General features: G+C 37.8%; 2 protein-coding genes across 3 annotated transcripts in view; both read right to left on the bottom strand.

Annotated features, from left to right (window-relative positions):
* uxs1 (UDP-glucuronate decarboxylase 1) overlaps positions 1 to 4,282 on the bottom strand; it is a 30,586-nt gene extending 26,304 nt beyond the window's left edge. Inside the window, exons 1-2 of one of the 2 annotated variants that reach the window (XM_044215815.1) lie at positions 3,476 to 4,282; positions 793 to 820 (exon numbers count right to left, since the gene is read on the bottom strand). In XM_044215815.1, the coding sequence (XP_044071750.1) occupies positions 793 to 820; positions 3,476 to 3,566 (119 nt within the window). In that variant the 5' untranslated portion in view covers positions 3,567 to 4,282. The remainder of the gene's footprint in view (positions 1 to 792; positions 821 to 3,475) is intronic. The other variant, XM_044215814.1, reaches the window with a different exon arrangement.
* A 3,861-nt stretch (positions 4,283 to 8,143) lies between these two features.
* st6gal2a (ST6 beta-galactosamide alpha-2,6-sialyltranferase 2a) overlaps positions 8,144 to 17,402 on the bottom strand; it is a 70,889-nt gene continuing 61,630 nt past the window's right edge. Inside the window, exon 7 of the mRNA XM_044216727.1 lies at positions 8,144 to 9,105. Within this exon, the coding sequence (XP_044072662.1) occupies positions 9,071 to 9,105 (35 nt within the window). The 3' untranslated portion in view covers positions 8,144 to 9,070. The remainder of the gene's footprint in view (positions 9,106 to 17,402) is intronic.

Below are 17,402 nucleotides of genomic sequence, written 5' to 3'. Positions count from 1 at the left end.
GAAACAAACAAAGTGGCTCAGACCGAGCCACACAACACTATTCCAGCCATGATTTGTGTGTCAGGTAACGTTAAATGACTTGCCCACGGACATTCAGCTTGCTTTCTAGTTTGTCAAGATATGCTGTTGTTGTGATGTTTGCTATAGTGGCAGGAGAGTTGTGAGTATCGCTGTCTGGAGCTGGTGCGCTGGCTCTGGGAAACCGCCTCGTCCTCTCTGGCTGTTAGCTTAGCAGCAGCAACTGTGGGGACAGTTTGCTAACCCACAACCTAGCTAACGTTAGTTACATTACTTGCTGTGTCGTTGTTCACTCTATATCATGGAATTTGTCATGGTATATTGCATTTCTCCAGAATCGCAAAGCCAAAGTTTTTCGTCAAGCACCAAATGCCCTTGTCAAGACTGGTTAATTATATGTGTAAAACTATGGAACATCAAGGAGCAAAATGGCTCATGCTGATTAAGACCACACTCATCATTAGACTCCCCACTCCTCCTACAAAATATGACTTCATAGAGCTTGGGGACTCCTCTGAACATTTTTGCGCACTGAAACTTAACCATTCAAGTATTATATAAAAATGTATTATTTTTCCACCCATATATATTTGACACTGCATTCAAGAGCTGTTTGAGTAGTTTATTTGTCAGATCAATCAGATGTAAAACAAATCAAATGAAATCATCATATAAAAAGGTAAAATGTTGTCCAGAATGTTGTTTGGTTATCATGGAGTATGGCAAATATTTTATTTAAATGCAGTTAGGTAATAGAGAAATTAATTACTTTACCTCATGTTCGTATATGTTCCCCAGACAGCTGGAAGAGAGAAGACAAAAAACTTGTTACAAAAATGCATTATGAATGCAAAGTGCACGTACAGTGTAGTGTCATATTCAGCAATACCAGTCTGTTTAACAAAGCCAAAGAGAAAAACTCAAGTAAAAAAACTCAAGTAAAGAAAAGAAGCTGCAGCAGTTATTTTCTTTTCTCTCGGGTCCTACAACTGTACTGTTTGACAAGTGAATTGTAAACCAATGAGCTCTAAATCATAGACATTTTTTACATGGCTTCCGGTACATTTTAGAATTGATTTTAAAGGTGCTTTTAATTACTTATAAGTTACTAAATGGTCTGACTCAGTATATCTCAGATGTTTTATCCCCGTATGACCCTGCTTGTACACCCTGGCAGGGGTCTTTTATGTGTTCAGACTCTGCTGAAGACTAAGGGGGGCAGAGCTTTTGAAATAAGAGCTCTGGAACTCCCTGCCCGAGAAAATACGTCAGACTTCTTTTAAATGTAAGCTCAAAATGTACTTTTATCGCACTGCCTTCCCTAAATTTAATGGATTCTAGTTTTTATTATTTATTGTGATTAATTTAATATTTTATTTTGCTGTGTTTTATTTGTTTTTATGATTATGTTTTATGTGTTCTTTGCTTGCTATGTGAAGCACTTTGTAACTTTGATAAATGCTATATAAATAAAGATACTATTATTAATTTTATACTGGTCCCTACAAGTAATATCATGGCTCTCAAATTTGGGTATTTCCTATTTATTCAATTTAATTTAATTAATCTTCCCACTAACCAACAGATCAACAAAGTGCTTTTAAATCACCGGAGCATCAGTCTCATCTTTGGCATTGGTCTCTTTTATTGGCCTTGGTTTTGACCATGTCCAATATTTGTATCTCCGCCAGGCGTAAGACTGGAAGGGACCACGCGTTTGTGTGCGTGTGTGTGTGTGTGTGTGTGTGTGTGTGTGTGTGTGCGCGTGCGCATCTGTCTGTGGCTAATCTCACATACTACTGGACCCATCAGCTTAATATTTTTTGTGCAGATTTATGACTGTATGCTCAAGGACCTCTCGTGGTTGCACTGATTCACAATTTTTGCAAAACCTATTTTATTGACTCCTCATTCCTCTTAACTGGCCAGTAGGTAAGTACATTAGTAACGTCAGTTAACTTAAGTACGTACGTAAGTTACGATACAGAATACAGAAGATAATTCATAACTTTACAGATGGAAGAATTGGAGTAGAAGTCGCACCAGATGAAAGCCAAAGAGAGAAAGAGAACGAAGAGCACAAATGAGAGCAGCTTGGAGACAGAGTCTGGCTGCGTTCTCTTTCTTACTCCCTATAAAATAGACACTCAATAGTTTACTCTATTGTGAGCAGTAAATTGAGAGTGCACTATACAGTAAAAAGGGAGTGATTTCAGACACAGATTGTGTACCTGTGAAAAAGACAGAAAGATGTCTCAAGTCCATTTGTATTTGGTCCTAACTCAGACTTGACTTTGCTTGGTCTTGGACTTGTCCTTGGCTTAGCATAGGCGTTGTTAACTATAGCCCTTATCAACTTATCATTCTCACTTGTCAGTTAAAATGTCAGTTCAACCTTATAATGCAAAGCATTATTACATCAAATAATCACCCATGATGAGAATCAAATAAAATGAACAGATGAGCTCAGCTTCTTTTCAAATACCTGCCATTGCTGCCATGTTCAGTAAAAGAATAAAATAAAACTAGCTTCACAAATATAAATCAACATGGTAAAATGTATTGTGTAAGCTTTGTTGCCATATGGCACAAAAGATGACATCATGGGTTTTACAGACACCATGTTCATTGTGCATCCACAACACAATCCTCAAGACAACCACTCTGTTCAGCAATGCAGACCAAACTAAGATATCTGCCAATACAAGCCAATCAAACTTTTTTAAAAAGGTCATTGTTTGATTGCCTGAATAATTTCTTTTGGTAAGTTGCACCCATTCTTGATACTTTTGGAAAATGTAGAGTTTGGGAATTTATTCCAGTGGCCAGCACTGTAATTGTGGTGTGACCATTTTACTTCATGTCTAATACCAAAAGATGAAAATCTATGAGTAAAGCTGCAAATGCTCACATTGTTTGTTATTATTTGTTGATAAATTACATAAACAATGAATCAATTATCAAAATTGTTGGTGATTCATTTTTTGTTGATGACTAATCCATTAAACAACTTAATTGTCTCAACACTAAATCCCATTGCTTTCACTTTCTGGAAACAGTGAATTTAGTAGATGTAGGCTAAATAAAAAATCCAAAATCCTTCTACCACTTCACCACATAAAACTGTCTCTCTCTCCTTAATGAAAATGGGACCCCAGCCCTGAAACCATCATGAAATACAACTCATTTAAACTGTAGGTTGAGCCTGTTTCAGCAGTGACTTATCCAGGATGACTGTTTTTTTTTTGTTTTTGTTTTTTTTGTTTTTTTTACATTATATCCAACAAGTCTTGCAAGGTACAATGTGGGGGCTTGGCCAGCAAACAGTATGTTTTGTCAGCTTAAACAACTCACACGAGTTTACAGTTTAGTTGTCATGGTTGAAAATAAACAGCCACAGTAATGATGAAAGTTTAACAAGTGAGATACATTCAGTTACACAAATGTGTGTACTTACAGGCAATGTAGGCGATCAATGCGAGGGCAAAGAGTAGCTTCATCATTCTTCTGTTTAATCCTGATATCAGCCAGATGACCCGCTTCATCATCCGCTCAATGCAACAGGACCAGGAAACCAACACGTTCAAGTCCAGCTATAGCATTTTGAGTCGCAATTGTTCATGTCCTTCGTCTTCAGGATGTCTTGGTTTATTAGGCAGGCTGTCACTGACTTGGTAACCACTATTTACATTCATTAGCTTGACAGGACATGCAAGCTAGCTGCTCCTGCTACGTCAACACCAAGCAGGAGCAGTTTACGTGGCTAACAGGGTTCACACAGGTAACTATGGCAAACAGTACCAGGTGGCAAGCTACACTGTGGAGTGTCAACATTCACAACTACATATAAACTTATTTATCAGCGCCATTTGTCCCCGACTAAGCAAACAATTATATTAGCAGCAACACATGGCCACTTCTTACGTAAACGGATATCTTAAAGATACATTTACAAACTGCGGCAACGCCTCAGTAACAAACTGAACCCAAATGGTTAGCCGTTAGCACCACATTAGCAATTAGCTAAGGCTAGCTAGCGAGCTACTAAAGTGACAGCGTATTTTCCTCCCGTTGATAGCTGCCGCTAAAAAAACAACACACGCGAATCCGGCCTCACGTTTATATCCAGGTAAGTACCGGGAAAATAAAACAACTGTTCATTTTAATGGCGTATAAATGCACACATGTCGGAGTTTGCTCCTCTCAGTTGGGCCGAGGAATAGCAGATGAGCGATTACTCATTGCTCGATTTAGCAGCCTGACTTTTCATGCAGACTTTGTGACGTTCATTTGACTTGGCGAGCCTCTTATAATAATAATCGTTTTGTTTTATTAGTATGAGCTTACTAAGACCGTTTCCATTTGTAGAGTAATAGTATAATATTGTTCTGAATCTTTATCGTTATTTATGACGACGAATCATTTATTTTCAACACTGACACAATGGCTCATTCATTCCATCACACGAAACTTTCCACTGCAGTAAACTAACCTTGTTGAATACCTCATTTCAGCCACTAACCTGCTGTAAGCTTTTTGTGTGGTAAGATGTTTTTGCGTTTGATATTGTATTCTGCATGTCCTTATGCTGTAGGTATTATTTATAGTAAGACTTAAGGACTGCAAAATAATGACTGTTACTGGTTACATAATATAATCTCATTAATTAGGCTATATGTTTGGCCTTAGTCAATACAACATTACATTGCAGGTCTCCTGTACTACAATTTTATTCCAGACTCCAGACCAGGTGAGAAAAGCTTCTTAAACTTGATTAAAATAGGTTATTTAAAAAACATTAATTGAGCAGCTGAAACAGGCTCTTGTTGTCATCTGGCATTCCATGTCACACCACACATCTTATTTGCTAGCATTACTGTAGTTTAACAAAATAGAAGAAGACAGAAAGAAGAAGAAACAATTTCAATTAAGAATGACATGATAAAGATTTTGTTTTATATTGAAAACAAATATTCACCCATTAGCATGCTTTGATACAGGTTAATAAACTGTATTACAGCAAAGAACTGTAAGATACTGTATATTTGTTATGTACATTTGTGGATCAAGCTTTACCGAGGTATTCGAAGGAGCGCAACACAGTGACAATTGCCGTAATGACTTCAGTCTCATCCAACTCTGTAGTTTCTGAGGCCACGGCAGGATGGTCACCCTTCATGGACTGTACTACCGTACCGACTATACATGTGGACACAATTTGCACTGTTTTTATACACTTTGTACTATATTTATGCATACTATTGCACATATATCTTACATATTTTTAGAAGTATTCTTAGTATTTTTACTCTATTTTAATGTATTACTTATCTATTCATTATTTATTATTAATTTTCCTACATATCTCTGCTGTTGTGAGACTGAAATTTCCCCTCTGGGATAAATAACGAGCTACCTACCTACCTACCTACCTACCTACCTTATGTATCACATTCCTGTTGTTAAAAGCTCAAGTTTAATCTATTGAGTCTCAAGCCTTAACTGAATGTTCTTTCAGTCAGTGCCCTGGTGGAGCAGGACAATGACTAAAGCTTAACTCACTGATTTGTTTGTAGTCAACTACCAAGAAGAACAGCTGATGATGAAGAGCACTTTTTAGTGAAATTACCTCTAAGCGATGATACATGAGTGAAATAATATGTTGAAATGGATGACGGCATTGCATAAACAACCTCGAAGATTACCAGAGATCTCAAAATAAAGGACAGCAATTCTCTGCAGTAGAACTGTAAGAAGTATTTTATATTTTCATGTCAAACAAAGTGAAGTGAGTATCAAGACATTATTAATACAGTTTCTACATTTTTTTCATATATAGGTGTGGAGTAACATCCTGGTCTAATTGTTGTCTTCAGATCTCTAATTGACCTTGTGGGTTATTATTGCACCTATCCTCTGAACATAAATTCAAACAGACGTCATCAAAACACACCACCTCTGACTGAAAGATAAACAAGGATGAGAAGGTTACCAACTTGATTTGCACAGAACTATGCATATGGTCTGTGCTGATACGTTTGGCTTTTAACAGATGACAACCAGCCTTCCAGATGATTACCCTCTGTTTATTATGGTAATTGACCACATCTTGAGCTATACCAATAATCTACAGGCAAGCAATGGGTGGATTTAACTTTAAATTACCCTCTAAAGCAGTGGTGTCCTTTTCGTCATCAGCCAATAAAATAATACAATAATTAGATTCAAAGGCAATATTAAATGTTTGTTTTGTGCTGGTGGCCTCTGAGACTTCTAAGTTGACTGCTAAACAGCATTGCATGGAAATAATGAGCTCTATGACAAATGATAAAGAAGCATAGACATCTTGAAAATGATTATGTGGGTTCTGCTAACAAATCAAAATCGAAAATTGATCAACATTTTCTGGCTTCCCTGCTTCATCATATGACTTTAGTAAGCGTTATGTGAAGTTTCGAAAGGGGAAACATATTTTTCTGATACTGTATGTCAGGTACCACATCAATGCTTCCCCACTGTTTAGTTGTTCACTTGTAATATCTGATGTAGGACAGCACAAAGATAAATAAATACATGTAAAGACAGGCATAATACTGTGTAAACATTCTGCCACTTTACCTCCCACTTTACTGATGATTCACCAGTTGGTGACTTGGCTTATACAAACAAATGTATATTCCTAAGATTTACTCTATGTGAGAGTGACATGAAGCTCAAACATTGCTATAATCCACAGACCACACCTGGTGGAAACAATTGAGCAAATAAATAATTTCATCACTTCCACTCTCTTCAAATTTATTAATGACTCCAGAATAGGTGAGATTAGCTTCTTAAACCTAATCAAAATCTCCTTAAAGCACCAGGCTGTGTAGCAATTTTGGCGTAGTGACCATAGTCAAAATTGCAGGTCACATGTCATGCTTGTACCAGAAAGACCTTTTCCCATACACAACCATTACAATAGAAACAGCTGTAAAACAATTAAGAAAAATTTCAGCGTCAAAAACTCTCACAAACTAGCCATTAAGTCCAATTAAAATTTAACAGTGGTTTAATTCTCCTAATGACATTACTAACTTTACATCTAGCACCACCAGCAGGACAAAGTTTCCACTAATCATTCACTTTCCATATTTCAACATCTACTGGATGCATTGCTGCTAAATTTTGTACATGTACCTTAATGGTGGCATTTTTTCCCTTTTGCACCACTATGAAGTTTAAATGTGGGGTTTTAGGTGAAATGTCTCAACAACTATTGGATGGATTTCCATGAAATGTGGTAGGCACATTCTCATGTCCCCCTCAAGATTAATTGTAATAACTTTGGTGATCCCCTGATGTTTCATCTAGTGCCACAATCAGATCAAACTTTTAATTGTCAAATACTTTGGTTTGACTGAATACCTGCAAAGCTAATGACATTCCCGTCAGCCTCAACTGTATTAGCAAATGTTAGCATGCTATCACGCTAAACTAAGATGGTGTCCATGGGAAACATTACCCCCTGAACATCAGCATATTAGCATTGTCATTGTGAGCATGTTATCAGTTTACATTAGCATTTAGCTCCAAGCACCACTGTGCCTACATACAAGATACAAGATAGATTTATTGATCATTTTACAACATAGAGTTGTATAATGAGATTTTGTTTTGTAGATCTTCTGAGTGGTTTTAATCAGCCCTCTGGTCCTGGGCCCTGAACATCCCATGCCAGTTTGTGATGTTTCAGTCAGGATGCTTTCTATTGCTCCTCTGTAAAAGTTAACAAGATCTTGGCACAGGAATTTTGCCTTTTTAAGTTTCCTTAAGAAATACAGTCTGAGCTTTATTGACCAGGGTGGAGATGTGAGAGGACCATGTCAGGTTCTCTGTGATGCTGATTCCCAGGAACCTAAAACTGTTCACCTGCTCCACCTCAACTCCACTGATGTAGACAGGAGTGTGTGTTTTTGCCTTCTTTTTCCTAAAATCAACGTTCAGCTCCTTGGTTTTGCTGACATTGAGCAGTAGGTTGTTCTCTGTGCACCACTCTGCAGGATTGTTGATTTCCTCCCGATATGAAGTCTCATTGTTGTTTGTAATCCAGCTGATGACGGTGGTGTCATCCGCAAACTTCACAACAGAGTTGTCTCCATGTCGGGGCCTGTAATCACGGGTGTACAGCGTGAACAGGAGGGTGCTGCGCACACAGACCTGGGGGGCTCCAGTGTTGAGCACTAGAATGGATACATACAGCCTGACAGAGCTGCTAGCATGACTGTCGACTCTTAGTCATGTCTAAATCAAACTTTTCAGTCCTGTGAGCACCAAAGTCAAAATTCCTTTCATCTCCATTGTATTGTGGTGACAGCAAACTCTCAGAAACAGACAGAAACTAGAGACTTTACACATTTTAAATCTAACTGATGAGAAACAGTATAAGAGTGTGGGTCATTCTGTTAACAGCACAAGAGTAACATTGGTCTTGTCTTTCATAAAAACCCCCGACCCTGTGGATGCAACTAACAAATACAATATTCGGACAACTTATAATAAAGATTTCACCCTTCTCATTCATTGTCTGTAAAAACAAAACAAAAAAAGTTTTTCAGTTTTCATATTTCATGTTACTAACCTACATACATTTTGCAAGAACCACAGTAAATCCAGCACTTGGTTACTGGTTGCATCACCTCAGTGCTCTCAGAATTCTTTGTTTCTGTGTGCTCGGCCTCTATTGTCTTCACAACCAATGAACAGGGAAAGACAAGCAACGGTCCAACTAAGTGATGTCACATACTGTGTACATACTGTAATCCCACCTGCCTGATAGCTGAGTTAAGTATACAGTATATTAATAACATGCAGGCATTTGTAGATCCACACATAGAGGCTATATGCATTAGGAAGTTATTCTGATAAATATGGGCTGAGAACAGTCACAGTGCAACCAAATCAATTCATTTCCTGGCTGTCTCTGTACTTTGAGACTGAACAGAAGGTACAGTACATATGAGCACTCAGCTGAGGATAATCCAGTTGTTCAGGTCTTGAATGGCACAGCTCAGTAATAATTTTCTCCTGGCAAGCAGCTGTCCACTATGAGTCAAAGAGATGGAAGAAAGCACAATTATTTCAGTAAACAACTCTTTGCAGTCGACTGTCTTATTTCAAGACCATAAAAAGTGCTCACAAACTATTGTAAGACAAAGACAACTGAACCAAATTAGATGTAAGTATCAAAGGTAAGATTATCACAGCATGATTATCTGAAAATGTTTTTTAATAGAACCAGAAAGACTATTTATTTCACATCAGAAGGTTTTGTACATTCACTGGAGCTGACTTAAATAAACAGAAGCAATTTTGTGTTACATCTTGCAAGTTAAGTTCCTTACAAATTGTTCATATCAAAAAGCATTCCTTCATCAGCAGAGAACTGCTCAATGCAAATGAAATGTCAGAAGAAGAGGGATACATTTTCATTTTATTATCAAAGGCAATTATGAGGAAGCATTACACCATCTCTGCTTTCTTTCTGTTTTGGGGCGGGGGCATGTTTTGATGTAGTTATATCATTGGTTGATAAAATCCCTTAGAGATGATTTCCAGAACCCAAGTAGTCCCGGGGGGTTGGACGTCCAACCCCGCCTTCCCTTGGACTGCAGCCAGGGCCCTCTCCCAGAACAACCCATCTGTCAGGGGAGGTGTTTGGTAATGGACCATCTGACATCTGTTAATAGTGGGAATTGAAATGAAAACAGCCAATACAGCTTCTGTCTTGTAATTTGTGGCCCTGCAGCATCATCAAAAGTAAAAGCTTGGGTAACTGAATACCAGAGCAGAGGGCAATGCAGAGGGAAAAAACAGTTGTGATCAAATTAAATGGACATCACCCACTTATCAACAGTTGGATCTCCTTGTGAATTGTAATGAAACAGGTGAATTACACCCATTGATAAAGTGAATCCAGGTAGAAGATAATGTTGCTTATTAAAACTGAGCCAGTCATGACATTTGGAAAGACATTCATTGTCCCCTCAGGAAGAATTGTAGCTATTTTGGTGATCCCTTGACTATTCATCTAGCGCCACCACCAGGTCAAAATTTATGACCAAATATCTGTGGAAAAATGACATTCCTATGATCAGCCTCAGCTGTACTTTGTGTTTAGTGCTAATTAGCAAATATTTGCATGCTGGCACGCCAAACTAAGATGGTGAACATGGTCAGTTTTATATCTGCTAAACATCAACGTGTTAGCATTGTCATTGTGAGCATGTAAGCATGCTGATGTTAAGTGCCACTAGTGTTGTCATTGAGTCGAACACGTAAGTATAAATGCAAATATATTTCACAAGAAAAGAAAATGCATCTAGTCTGAATGTTAAGAGTCTACTTTTGTTAATGGATCACAATGTTTTTCATCTTCTCATCATTAATTGTAGCAAAATGCTCACAACAATGTAGCTCCTTGTTGTTGTTTTTTTTGACCCAGGGCTATTTTCAGTCCGATTGCCCACTTATTTGTCAAAGACACCCTTTGGAGACATTTTATAGGGTTTATTGTATTTCTGTTGGCTACAATGCAGGGACAAGATCTTATGTATTAAGTGAATTAAGTTTAAACAAGTTTTTACATGTAAGGAATTTGATTCTGGTTTTCAGTACCTTTCAGTGGACCTACATGCAGTGCCAAAACAAATTATAGCTGCTGAGCAGCTGTGAGTCAGGGACGGGCATTTTGAGGAGATGAAAAATAGAAGACATCAGCAGAACATCCTAGACCAAAGTTATTAAACCTTGAAGTCACGCTTCTCTAATCCACACAGCACAATAGCTGAATAGAGAGGAAGCAGCTGAAGCTTGTCAAGGGCTGGATAATGAGTTAATAATTAGAATCTGGTGTGTTAGAATGGGGAGATACCTAAAACATGCATAGCAGTATCAGGGTTGATGACTGCTGATATAAGATAATCATAGTGCATCACCCAGGTATGGAACGCACAATCATTGTCACCAATGGCACATCGTGATCACGTTGAGCTACCCACAGAAACAGGAAAATTGGACGTGGGTTCACACTAAGACTTATGCAACCACTAGCCTAGCCCCTGATGATAATAATAATAATAATAACAATAATAACATTAGTAATTCCAAGAGGGTCCGGCAGCCTAGCTGTCTGGCCCCTAATAAAGAGGAAGACAACAGGTATAAGAGGCAACAGGTAAAGTAAATACTCTTAGTTTTAAAAACAGACAGATTGAGTGAGAAACGAGGAGCAGTATTTTCTGTGGGAGACAGTAACTCGCGTAAAGTTTGTGGTTTTGTAACTTTGCAGACCTTTTAAATACACAAAAAAGGTCTACAACACTCTAAAGGACAGGGAAAATCCCAAAAAGCATAATATGGCCACTTTAAACAGTTGGACAAACAAACATAAAGTGGCAATATAGAGGTATATATATATATATATACACATTTCAGGTCAGTAGTGAAATTAATGCTGAACAGACCCTTTTTGCAACAGACATTTTGACTTGTCACTCACTGGTGCAACTTATAGCATTATGAATTATTAATATTAGTTCCACCTGAGCTTTTCTTGCTGTGACAAGTGAGACTGTCTGGGGAATAAAAGAGAAACTGGTGATGCTCATTTAGCAAGCACATCAGTCAAATCCAAAATATGAAGAAGTCTGTTTTGCTCTTGAGTTCACTGTCAGCATAGGGTGAGAGCCTCGTGTCTTTTGTGTACAAAAACTCAGCAAGTTTTGGCAAAGAATAACATTTTTAATTTTCAGAGCAGAAAATAAGAACCATTTGTGAAAAGAAACATGCAGTTCATGTTCTTGATCATGTTACTTCAATAAAGTCAACTTGGCTCTTATAGTATTTTGAATATTGTTCTTCAGCTGCCAAAGCCAAAATATACTTATCCAATAAATTATACACAATAAGGTGGCTATAGTCATTTTTCAAAAGACATATACCCAGTGATGGAATGTAACTAAGTATATTTACTTAAGTATTGCACTGAAGTACAAATTTACTTCTACTCCACTACAATTCAGAAGTGCTTTTACTTATTATTTGACATTTTTAGTTACTAGTTACTATACAAATTAAGATTTTTACACCCAAAGTACGGCTGAAATTATTAGTCAATTAATTGAATAATTGAATGACAGACTATCAATTGGCAACTATTTTGATAATCTGTTAGAAGAAGCCATTCAATAAAAGTAAGTTTTAAAACGAGATTTAAGAGCAGCAACAGAGTCAGATGCTCAACGGAAGGCTGTTCCGCAGCTGAGGACCCAGTACTGCAAAAGCTCATCACCCTTTGTTTTTAACCTGGACTGTGGAACAGATAGAAGACCCAGACTGGCAGGCCTAAGGGGTCTGATTGGATACGGTGTGAGGAGCTCAATTATGTAGAGCTACTCTGGCGCCAGATCATTCAGAGCCTTGTATGTATGTAAACACTTTAAAATGGGTGACACATATTTAAAAGTTTGTATGCATTTTGTCTATACGTCTATATCAGAGCTAACCTACTATGTGTGTACTGTCGGGGTAACTGTCCGTTTGAAAACTGACCAAACTTCAAACATGGACAAATGGGAATTGAACATGCTGAATCTGACCAAACATCTCCAAACAATTCCAAACAGACAGACAAGCCATAGAAAACCAGACAAACATCTGTGCTTGTTGGAGAATGTTTGATTGGTGTGCCACGGCCATAAGAGAGACTGGAAGCCAATGCAGTGAGGCCATAATGGTGTGATGTGTGAGAATTGCTTTGTTTTGGTCAATAGTCTAGCTGCTGAGTTTTGAACAGTTTGAAGCTGATCCATAGCTCGATTGTTACAGCAAGTAAACAAGGCATTACAATAATCGAGGCGAGAGGTTGGAGGAGCATGTATGATTTTCTCTGTGTTACTGAAAGACAGAACAGATCTAATTTTGGAGATATTTCTCAGTTAATAAAAACACAGCTGGGCTACTTTCTTGACATGTTGCTCCAGACTTAAGCTACTATTCAGGATAACACCCAGATTATTTGTATCTGGCTTTGTGTTTGGATTGAGGGCACCAAGGAGTGGCTGTATTTGTTTTGAGATGTGTTCAGGGCTGATGATGAGAACTTCTCTTGTCAGAGTTAAATTTTAAGAAGTTTTGGGACATCCAGCTTTTTATGTCATGTAGGCAGGTATGTAGTGAAGTTAATTTAAGTTTTAAAAGACAGGTAGGCTTACAGCTGTCTATCATCTGCGTAGCTATGGAAGTAGATGTTGTGATGACGGATTATCTGTCCCAAGAAGGGTAACATTTACATGGTAAACAGAACAGGTCCCAATAATGATCCTTTTGGTATTCCATGTTTAGTCTGTTTGTGAGGTAAATTCACCAGCAGAAACAAATAATTTTTGTTGGCTAAATATGAGGAAAACCAGTCCAGAGCAGTTCCAGTAATACCTGTCCACTGTTTTAGTCAAGGACAACATGGTCGATGGTGTCAAATGCTGCTGAGGTCAAGCATGTAAAAACATTTAATGGTTCCAGATTCACAAATATGAGGATGTGCTGCTTTTCCTTTTAATTATTTTAATATTGTTAATTTATTTGTAAAATGTATTTTATATTTATATATTTTGATGTCTGGACTATTGGTGGGACAAAAGATATTCAGGGTCACTTCAGACCCTGAATATTTGTGACAGCATTTCTCACTATTTTACTAATCATAGTTCTTCCTTCGACCAACTACAAATTAAATGTAAAGTCCTGCTTTTACATTAATGCATGATTAAAATTAATTTGTTCTGTATACATTGAGCTGAGAGTATTTCAGACAAAATCCCTGCATAACATTGTTGACTACAGCAGTGCTCTGCCTGTCATGTACAGTGTACAGTATACTCATACTGGAAACTTTTCCACATAACCATGTAAATATTTTGCACTTTGCACACCCCTGCACAAACTGTCGTATTGTACATATTCTGTAATATTCTTTAATATCTTATTGTCAATTGTATATTTTATGTTTATGATTCTTGACCTGCAGTACTTGCTCTATATTTCTTATATTTCTACTATGTTTATTGTTTTGGACCAAAATACCAAAGCAAATTCCTTGTATGTGTAAACCTACTTTCTGATTCTGATTCTGATAATTGATTTAATCTGTAACATCCATGAGCCCCAGGAAATAGGGGATGGTAGAAAAAGAAAGAAAAAATCTAATTTTCTTTTCCTCTGAAGAAATATTGTGATGTACAGTATATGTAGCCCACTGATAAGTACTTACCAAAACATTACAGGATCATCAATATAAAGAGGAATTCCATGTTAAAGATAAGGCATACAGCATTATACATGGCTGCTCATACTTGCTGGTAACTCATCTTTATTCATTGATGGCACAAACATGTCAGTGTGCATAGTGATGCCTAGTGGTAGGACTGGTAACATTGCAAGCAGACAGATTTAGGAATGATTGGAACTCATATTGACATTGAAGTTGAAATTGAATGGGATAAACAGTGCATCATCATGATAAAGTTAACTGCAGGCACTGAATGTGAGCCAAAGCTTAGCCTAGTATTTTGGTTTGTGTGCTCGATGAACTATTTAATTCAATTGTATTCATATAGCGCCAATTCATAACAGATGTTATCTCAATCGACTTTTCCTATTGAGCAGGTCTAGACCGTACTCTTTATAATATTATTTACAGAGACCCATCAAATCCCACCATGAGCAAGCACTTGGCGACAGTGGCCTTTAAGAGGCAGAAACCTTGGACAGAACCAGACTCAGGGTGGGTGGCCATCCGCCGCTGCTGGTTGGGTTGAGAGAGAGAGAGAGATGGGGGGTGGGGGAAAGGGAAGCACAATGAAAATTCCAGATGGAGATGGAGAGGAGGAGAGCATCATGGGAGGTCTCCCAGCAGTCTAGGCCTATATCAGCATAACTAAGGGATGGTTCAGGACTCACCTGAGCCAGCCCTAACTATAAGCTTCATCAAATAGGAAAGTCTTAAGCCTACTCTTAAATGTGGAGGTGGTGTCTGCCACCTGAACCCAAACTGGGACCTGATTCCACAGGAGAGGAGCTTGATGGCTGAAGGCTGAAAGCCTAGAAGTAAAAAATGCATGGACTAGTCTTTCGGCATCATTTTGAGACAGGATGTGCCTGATTTTTGCAATGTTACGTAGGTGAAAGAAGGCAGTCCTTGAAGTTTGTTTGATGTGGGAGTTCAAGGATAAATCCTGATCAAAGATAACTCCAAGGTTCCTTATGAGGGTGCTGGAGGCCAGGTCAATGCCATCTAGAGTAACTGTGTCTTTTGATAATGTGTCTCAGAGGTGTTTGGGGCCAAGTACCATAACTTCAGTTTTAACATCAGAAAATTGCAGGTAATCCAGGTTTTTATGTCCTTGAATTATGCTTGAAGTTTAGCTAAATGATTAGTTTCATTTGGCTTGATCGATAGATATAACTGGGTATCATCTGCATAACAATGAAAGTTTATGGAATGTTTCCTAATGATATTGCCTAAATGAAGCATATATAACGTGAATAGAATTGGTCCAAGCACAGAACCTTGTGGAACCCCGTAACTAACTTTGGCGTGCACAGAGGACTCATCGTTAACATGTTCAAACTGAGATCAATCTGAAAGATAGGATTTAAACCAGCTTAGTGCAGTTCTTTCAATGCCAATTAAATGTTCCAGTCTTTGTAATAGGATGTGCTGGTCAATGGTGTTGAATGCAGCACTAAGATCTAACAAGACTAGTACAGAGACAAGTCCATTGTACGATGCAATTAAAGGTCATTTGTAATTTTCACCAGTGATGCCTCTGTGCTATGATGCACTCTAAATCCTGACTGAAAATCCTCAAATAATCTATTGTTGTGTGGAAAGTCACACAACTGACTGGTGACTGGTGACTGCTTTCTCAAGGATCTTAGAGAGAAAGGGGGGGTTAGATATACGTAGGTCTATATTTTAAAGGACTGTGGGACATAAAGTAAAGTAAAGTAAAGAAGTGCCAACTAAGAGTAAAACTTCTTTAAGCAGCCTAGTTGGAATGGGGTCTAAGAGACAGGTTGATGGCTTAGATGAAGAAATCATTGAAGTTAGTTGAGGAAGGTTGATAGGAGAAAAGCAGTCTAAATATTTATCAGGTTTGACAGCTGTTTCTAAGGTTCCTGTGTTTGAAGACAAGTCGGCACCGGTTGAAGGCAGGACGTGATTAATTTTTTCTCTAATAGTTAAAAGTTTATCATTAAAGAAGCTCATGAAGTCGTTACTACTGAGGGCTATAGGAATACATGGTTCAATAGAGCTATGAGTCTCTGTCAGCCTGGCTACAGTGCTGAAAAGAAACCTGGGGTTGTTTTTATTTTCCTCTATTAATGATGAGTAACAGGCTGCTCTGGCATTACGAAGGGCCTTCCTATATGTTTTAAGACGAGATTCTTCCAGATTGTTGGAACGCCATTTCCATTCAAGTTTCTGCGATGTTTGCTTGTTATTTGCGGGGTTGGGGGTTATACCATGGAGCTAACCTTCTTTGTTTTATTATCTTCTTTTATAGAGGGGTGATAAAATCAAATGTCATTCAACAGTGAGCCTACAGCGCTATCAACTAGATGGTCAATTTGGGAGGGGCTGAAATTAGCATAGTCGTCGATTATATTGAGACATAACATTGAATTAAATGCAGATGGAATCCTTCCTTATATTTAGCTACAGCACTATCAGCTGGACATCTAGAGTAGGAGTTTTTGCCTAATGGCGTGTAGTCCAGCAATAGGAATTCAAAGTTATTAAATAATGGTCCGATAATGAAGGATTCTGTGGAAAAACTATTAAATGTTCAATTTATATGCCATATACCAGAACAAGGTCGAGGGTGTGGTTAAAACAATGAGTGGGTTTATGTACACTCTGACAAAAGCCAATCGAATCTAACAATGAGATAAAAGCAGTACTAAGGCTATCATTTTCAACATCCTCATTAATATTGAAATCACCTACAATAATTACTTTATCTGTTTTAAGGACTAAACTTGATAAAAAAATAATAACTTGAAAATTCAGATAAAAATTCAGAATAAGGACCAGGAATGCGGTACCCTACAATTAGACTTAGCTGTCTATTTTCCAGGTTTGGTGAGAAAGACTAAGAACAAGGCTTTCGGGTTATAATTTAGTTTAGGTTTCGGTTTGATTAATAGACTTGAGTCGAAGATGGCTGCAACTCCATCTCCTCGCAGGTGCCTCGAGGAATGTGAGTATTAATATGATTGGGCGGAATGGATTCATTTAAATCGTTCACTAGTACAGCTTTAGATGACAGAGATTTGAT

Source organism: Siniperca chuatsi, linkage group LG12 (assembly GCF_020085105.1).
Source record: "Siniperca chuatsi isolate FFG_IHB_CAS linkage group LG12, ASM2008510v1, whole genome shotgun sequence".
In the NCBI taxonomy this organism is placed as follows: domain Eukaryota; kingdom Metazoa; phylum Chordata; class Actinopteri; order Centrarchiformes; family Sinipercidae; genus Siniperca; species Siniperca chuatsi.
Note: the sequence above shows the minus strand (reverse complement) of the source record. Positions and strands in the feature narration are given on the sequence as shown.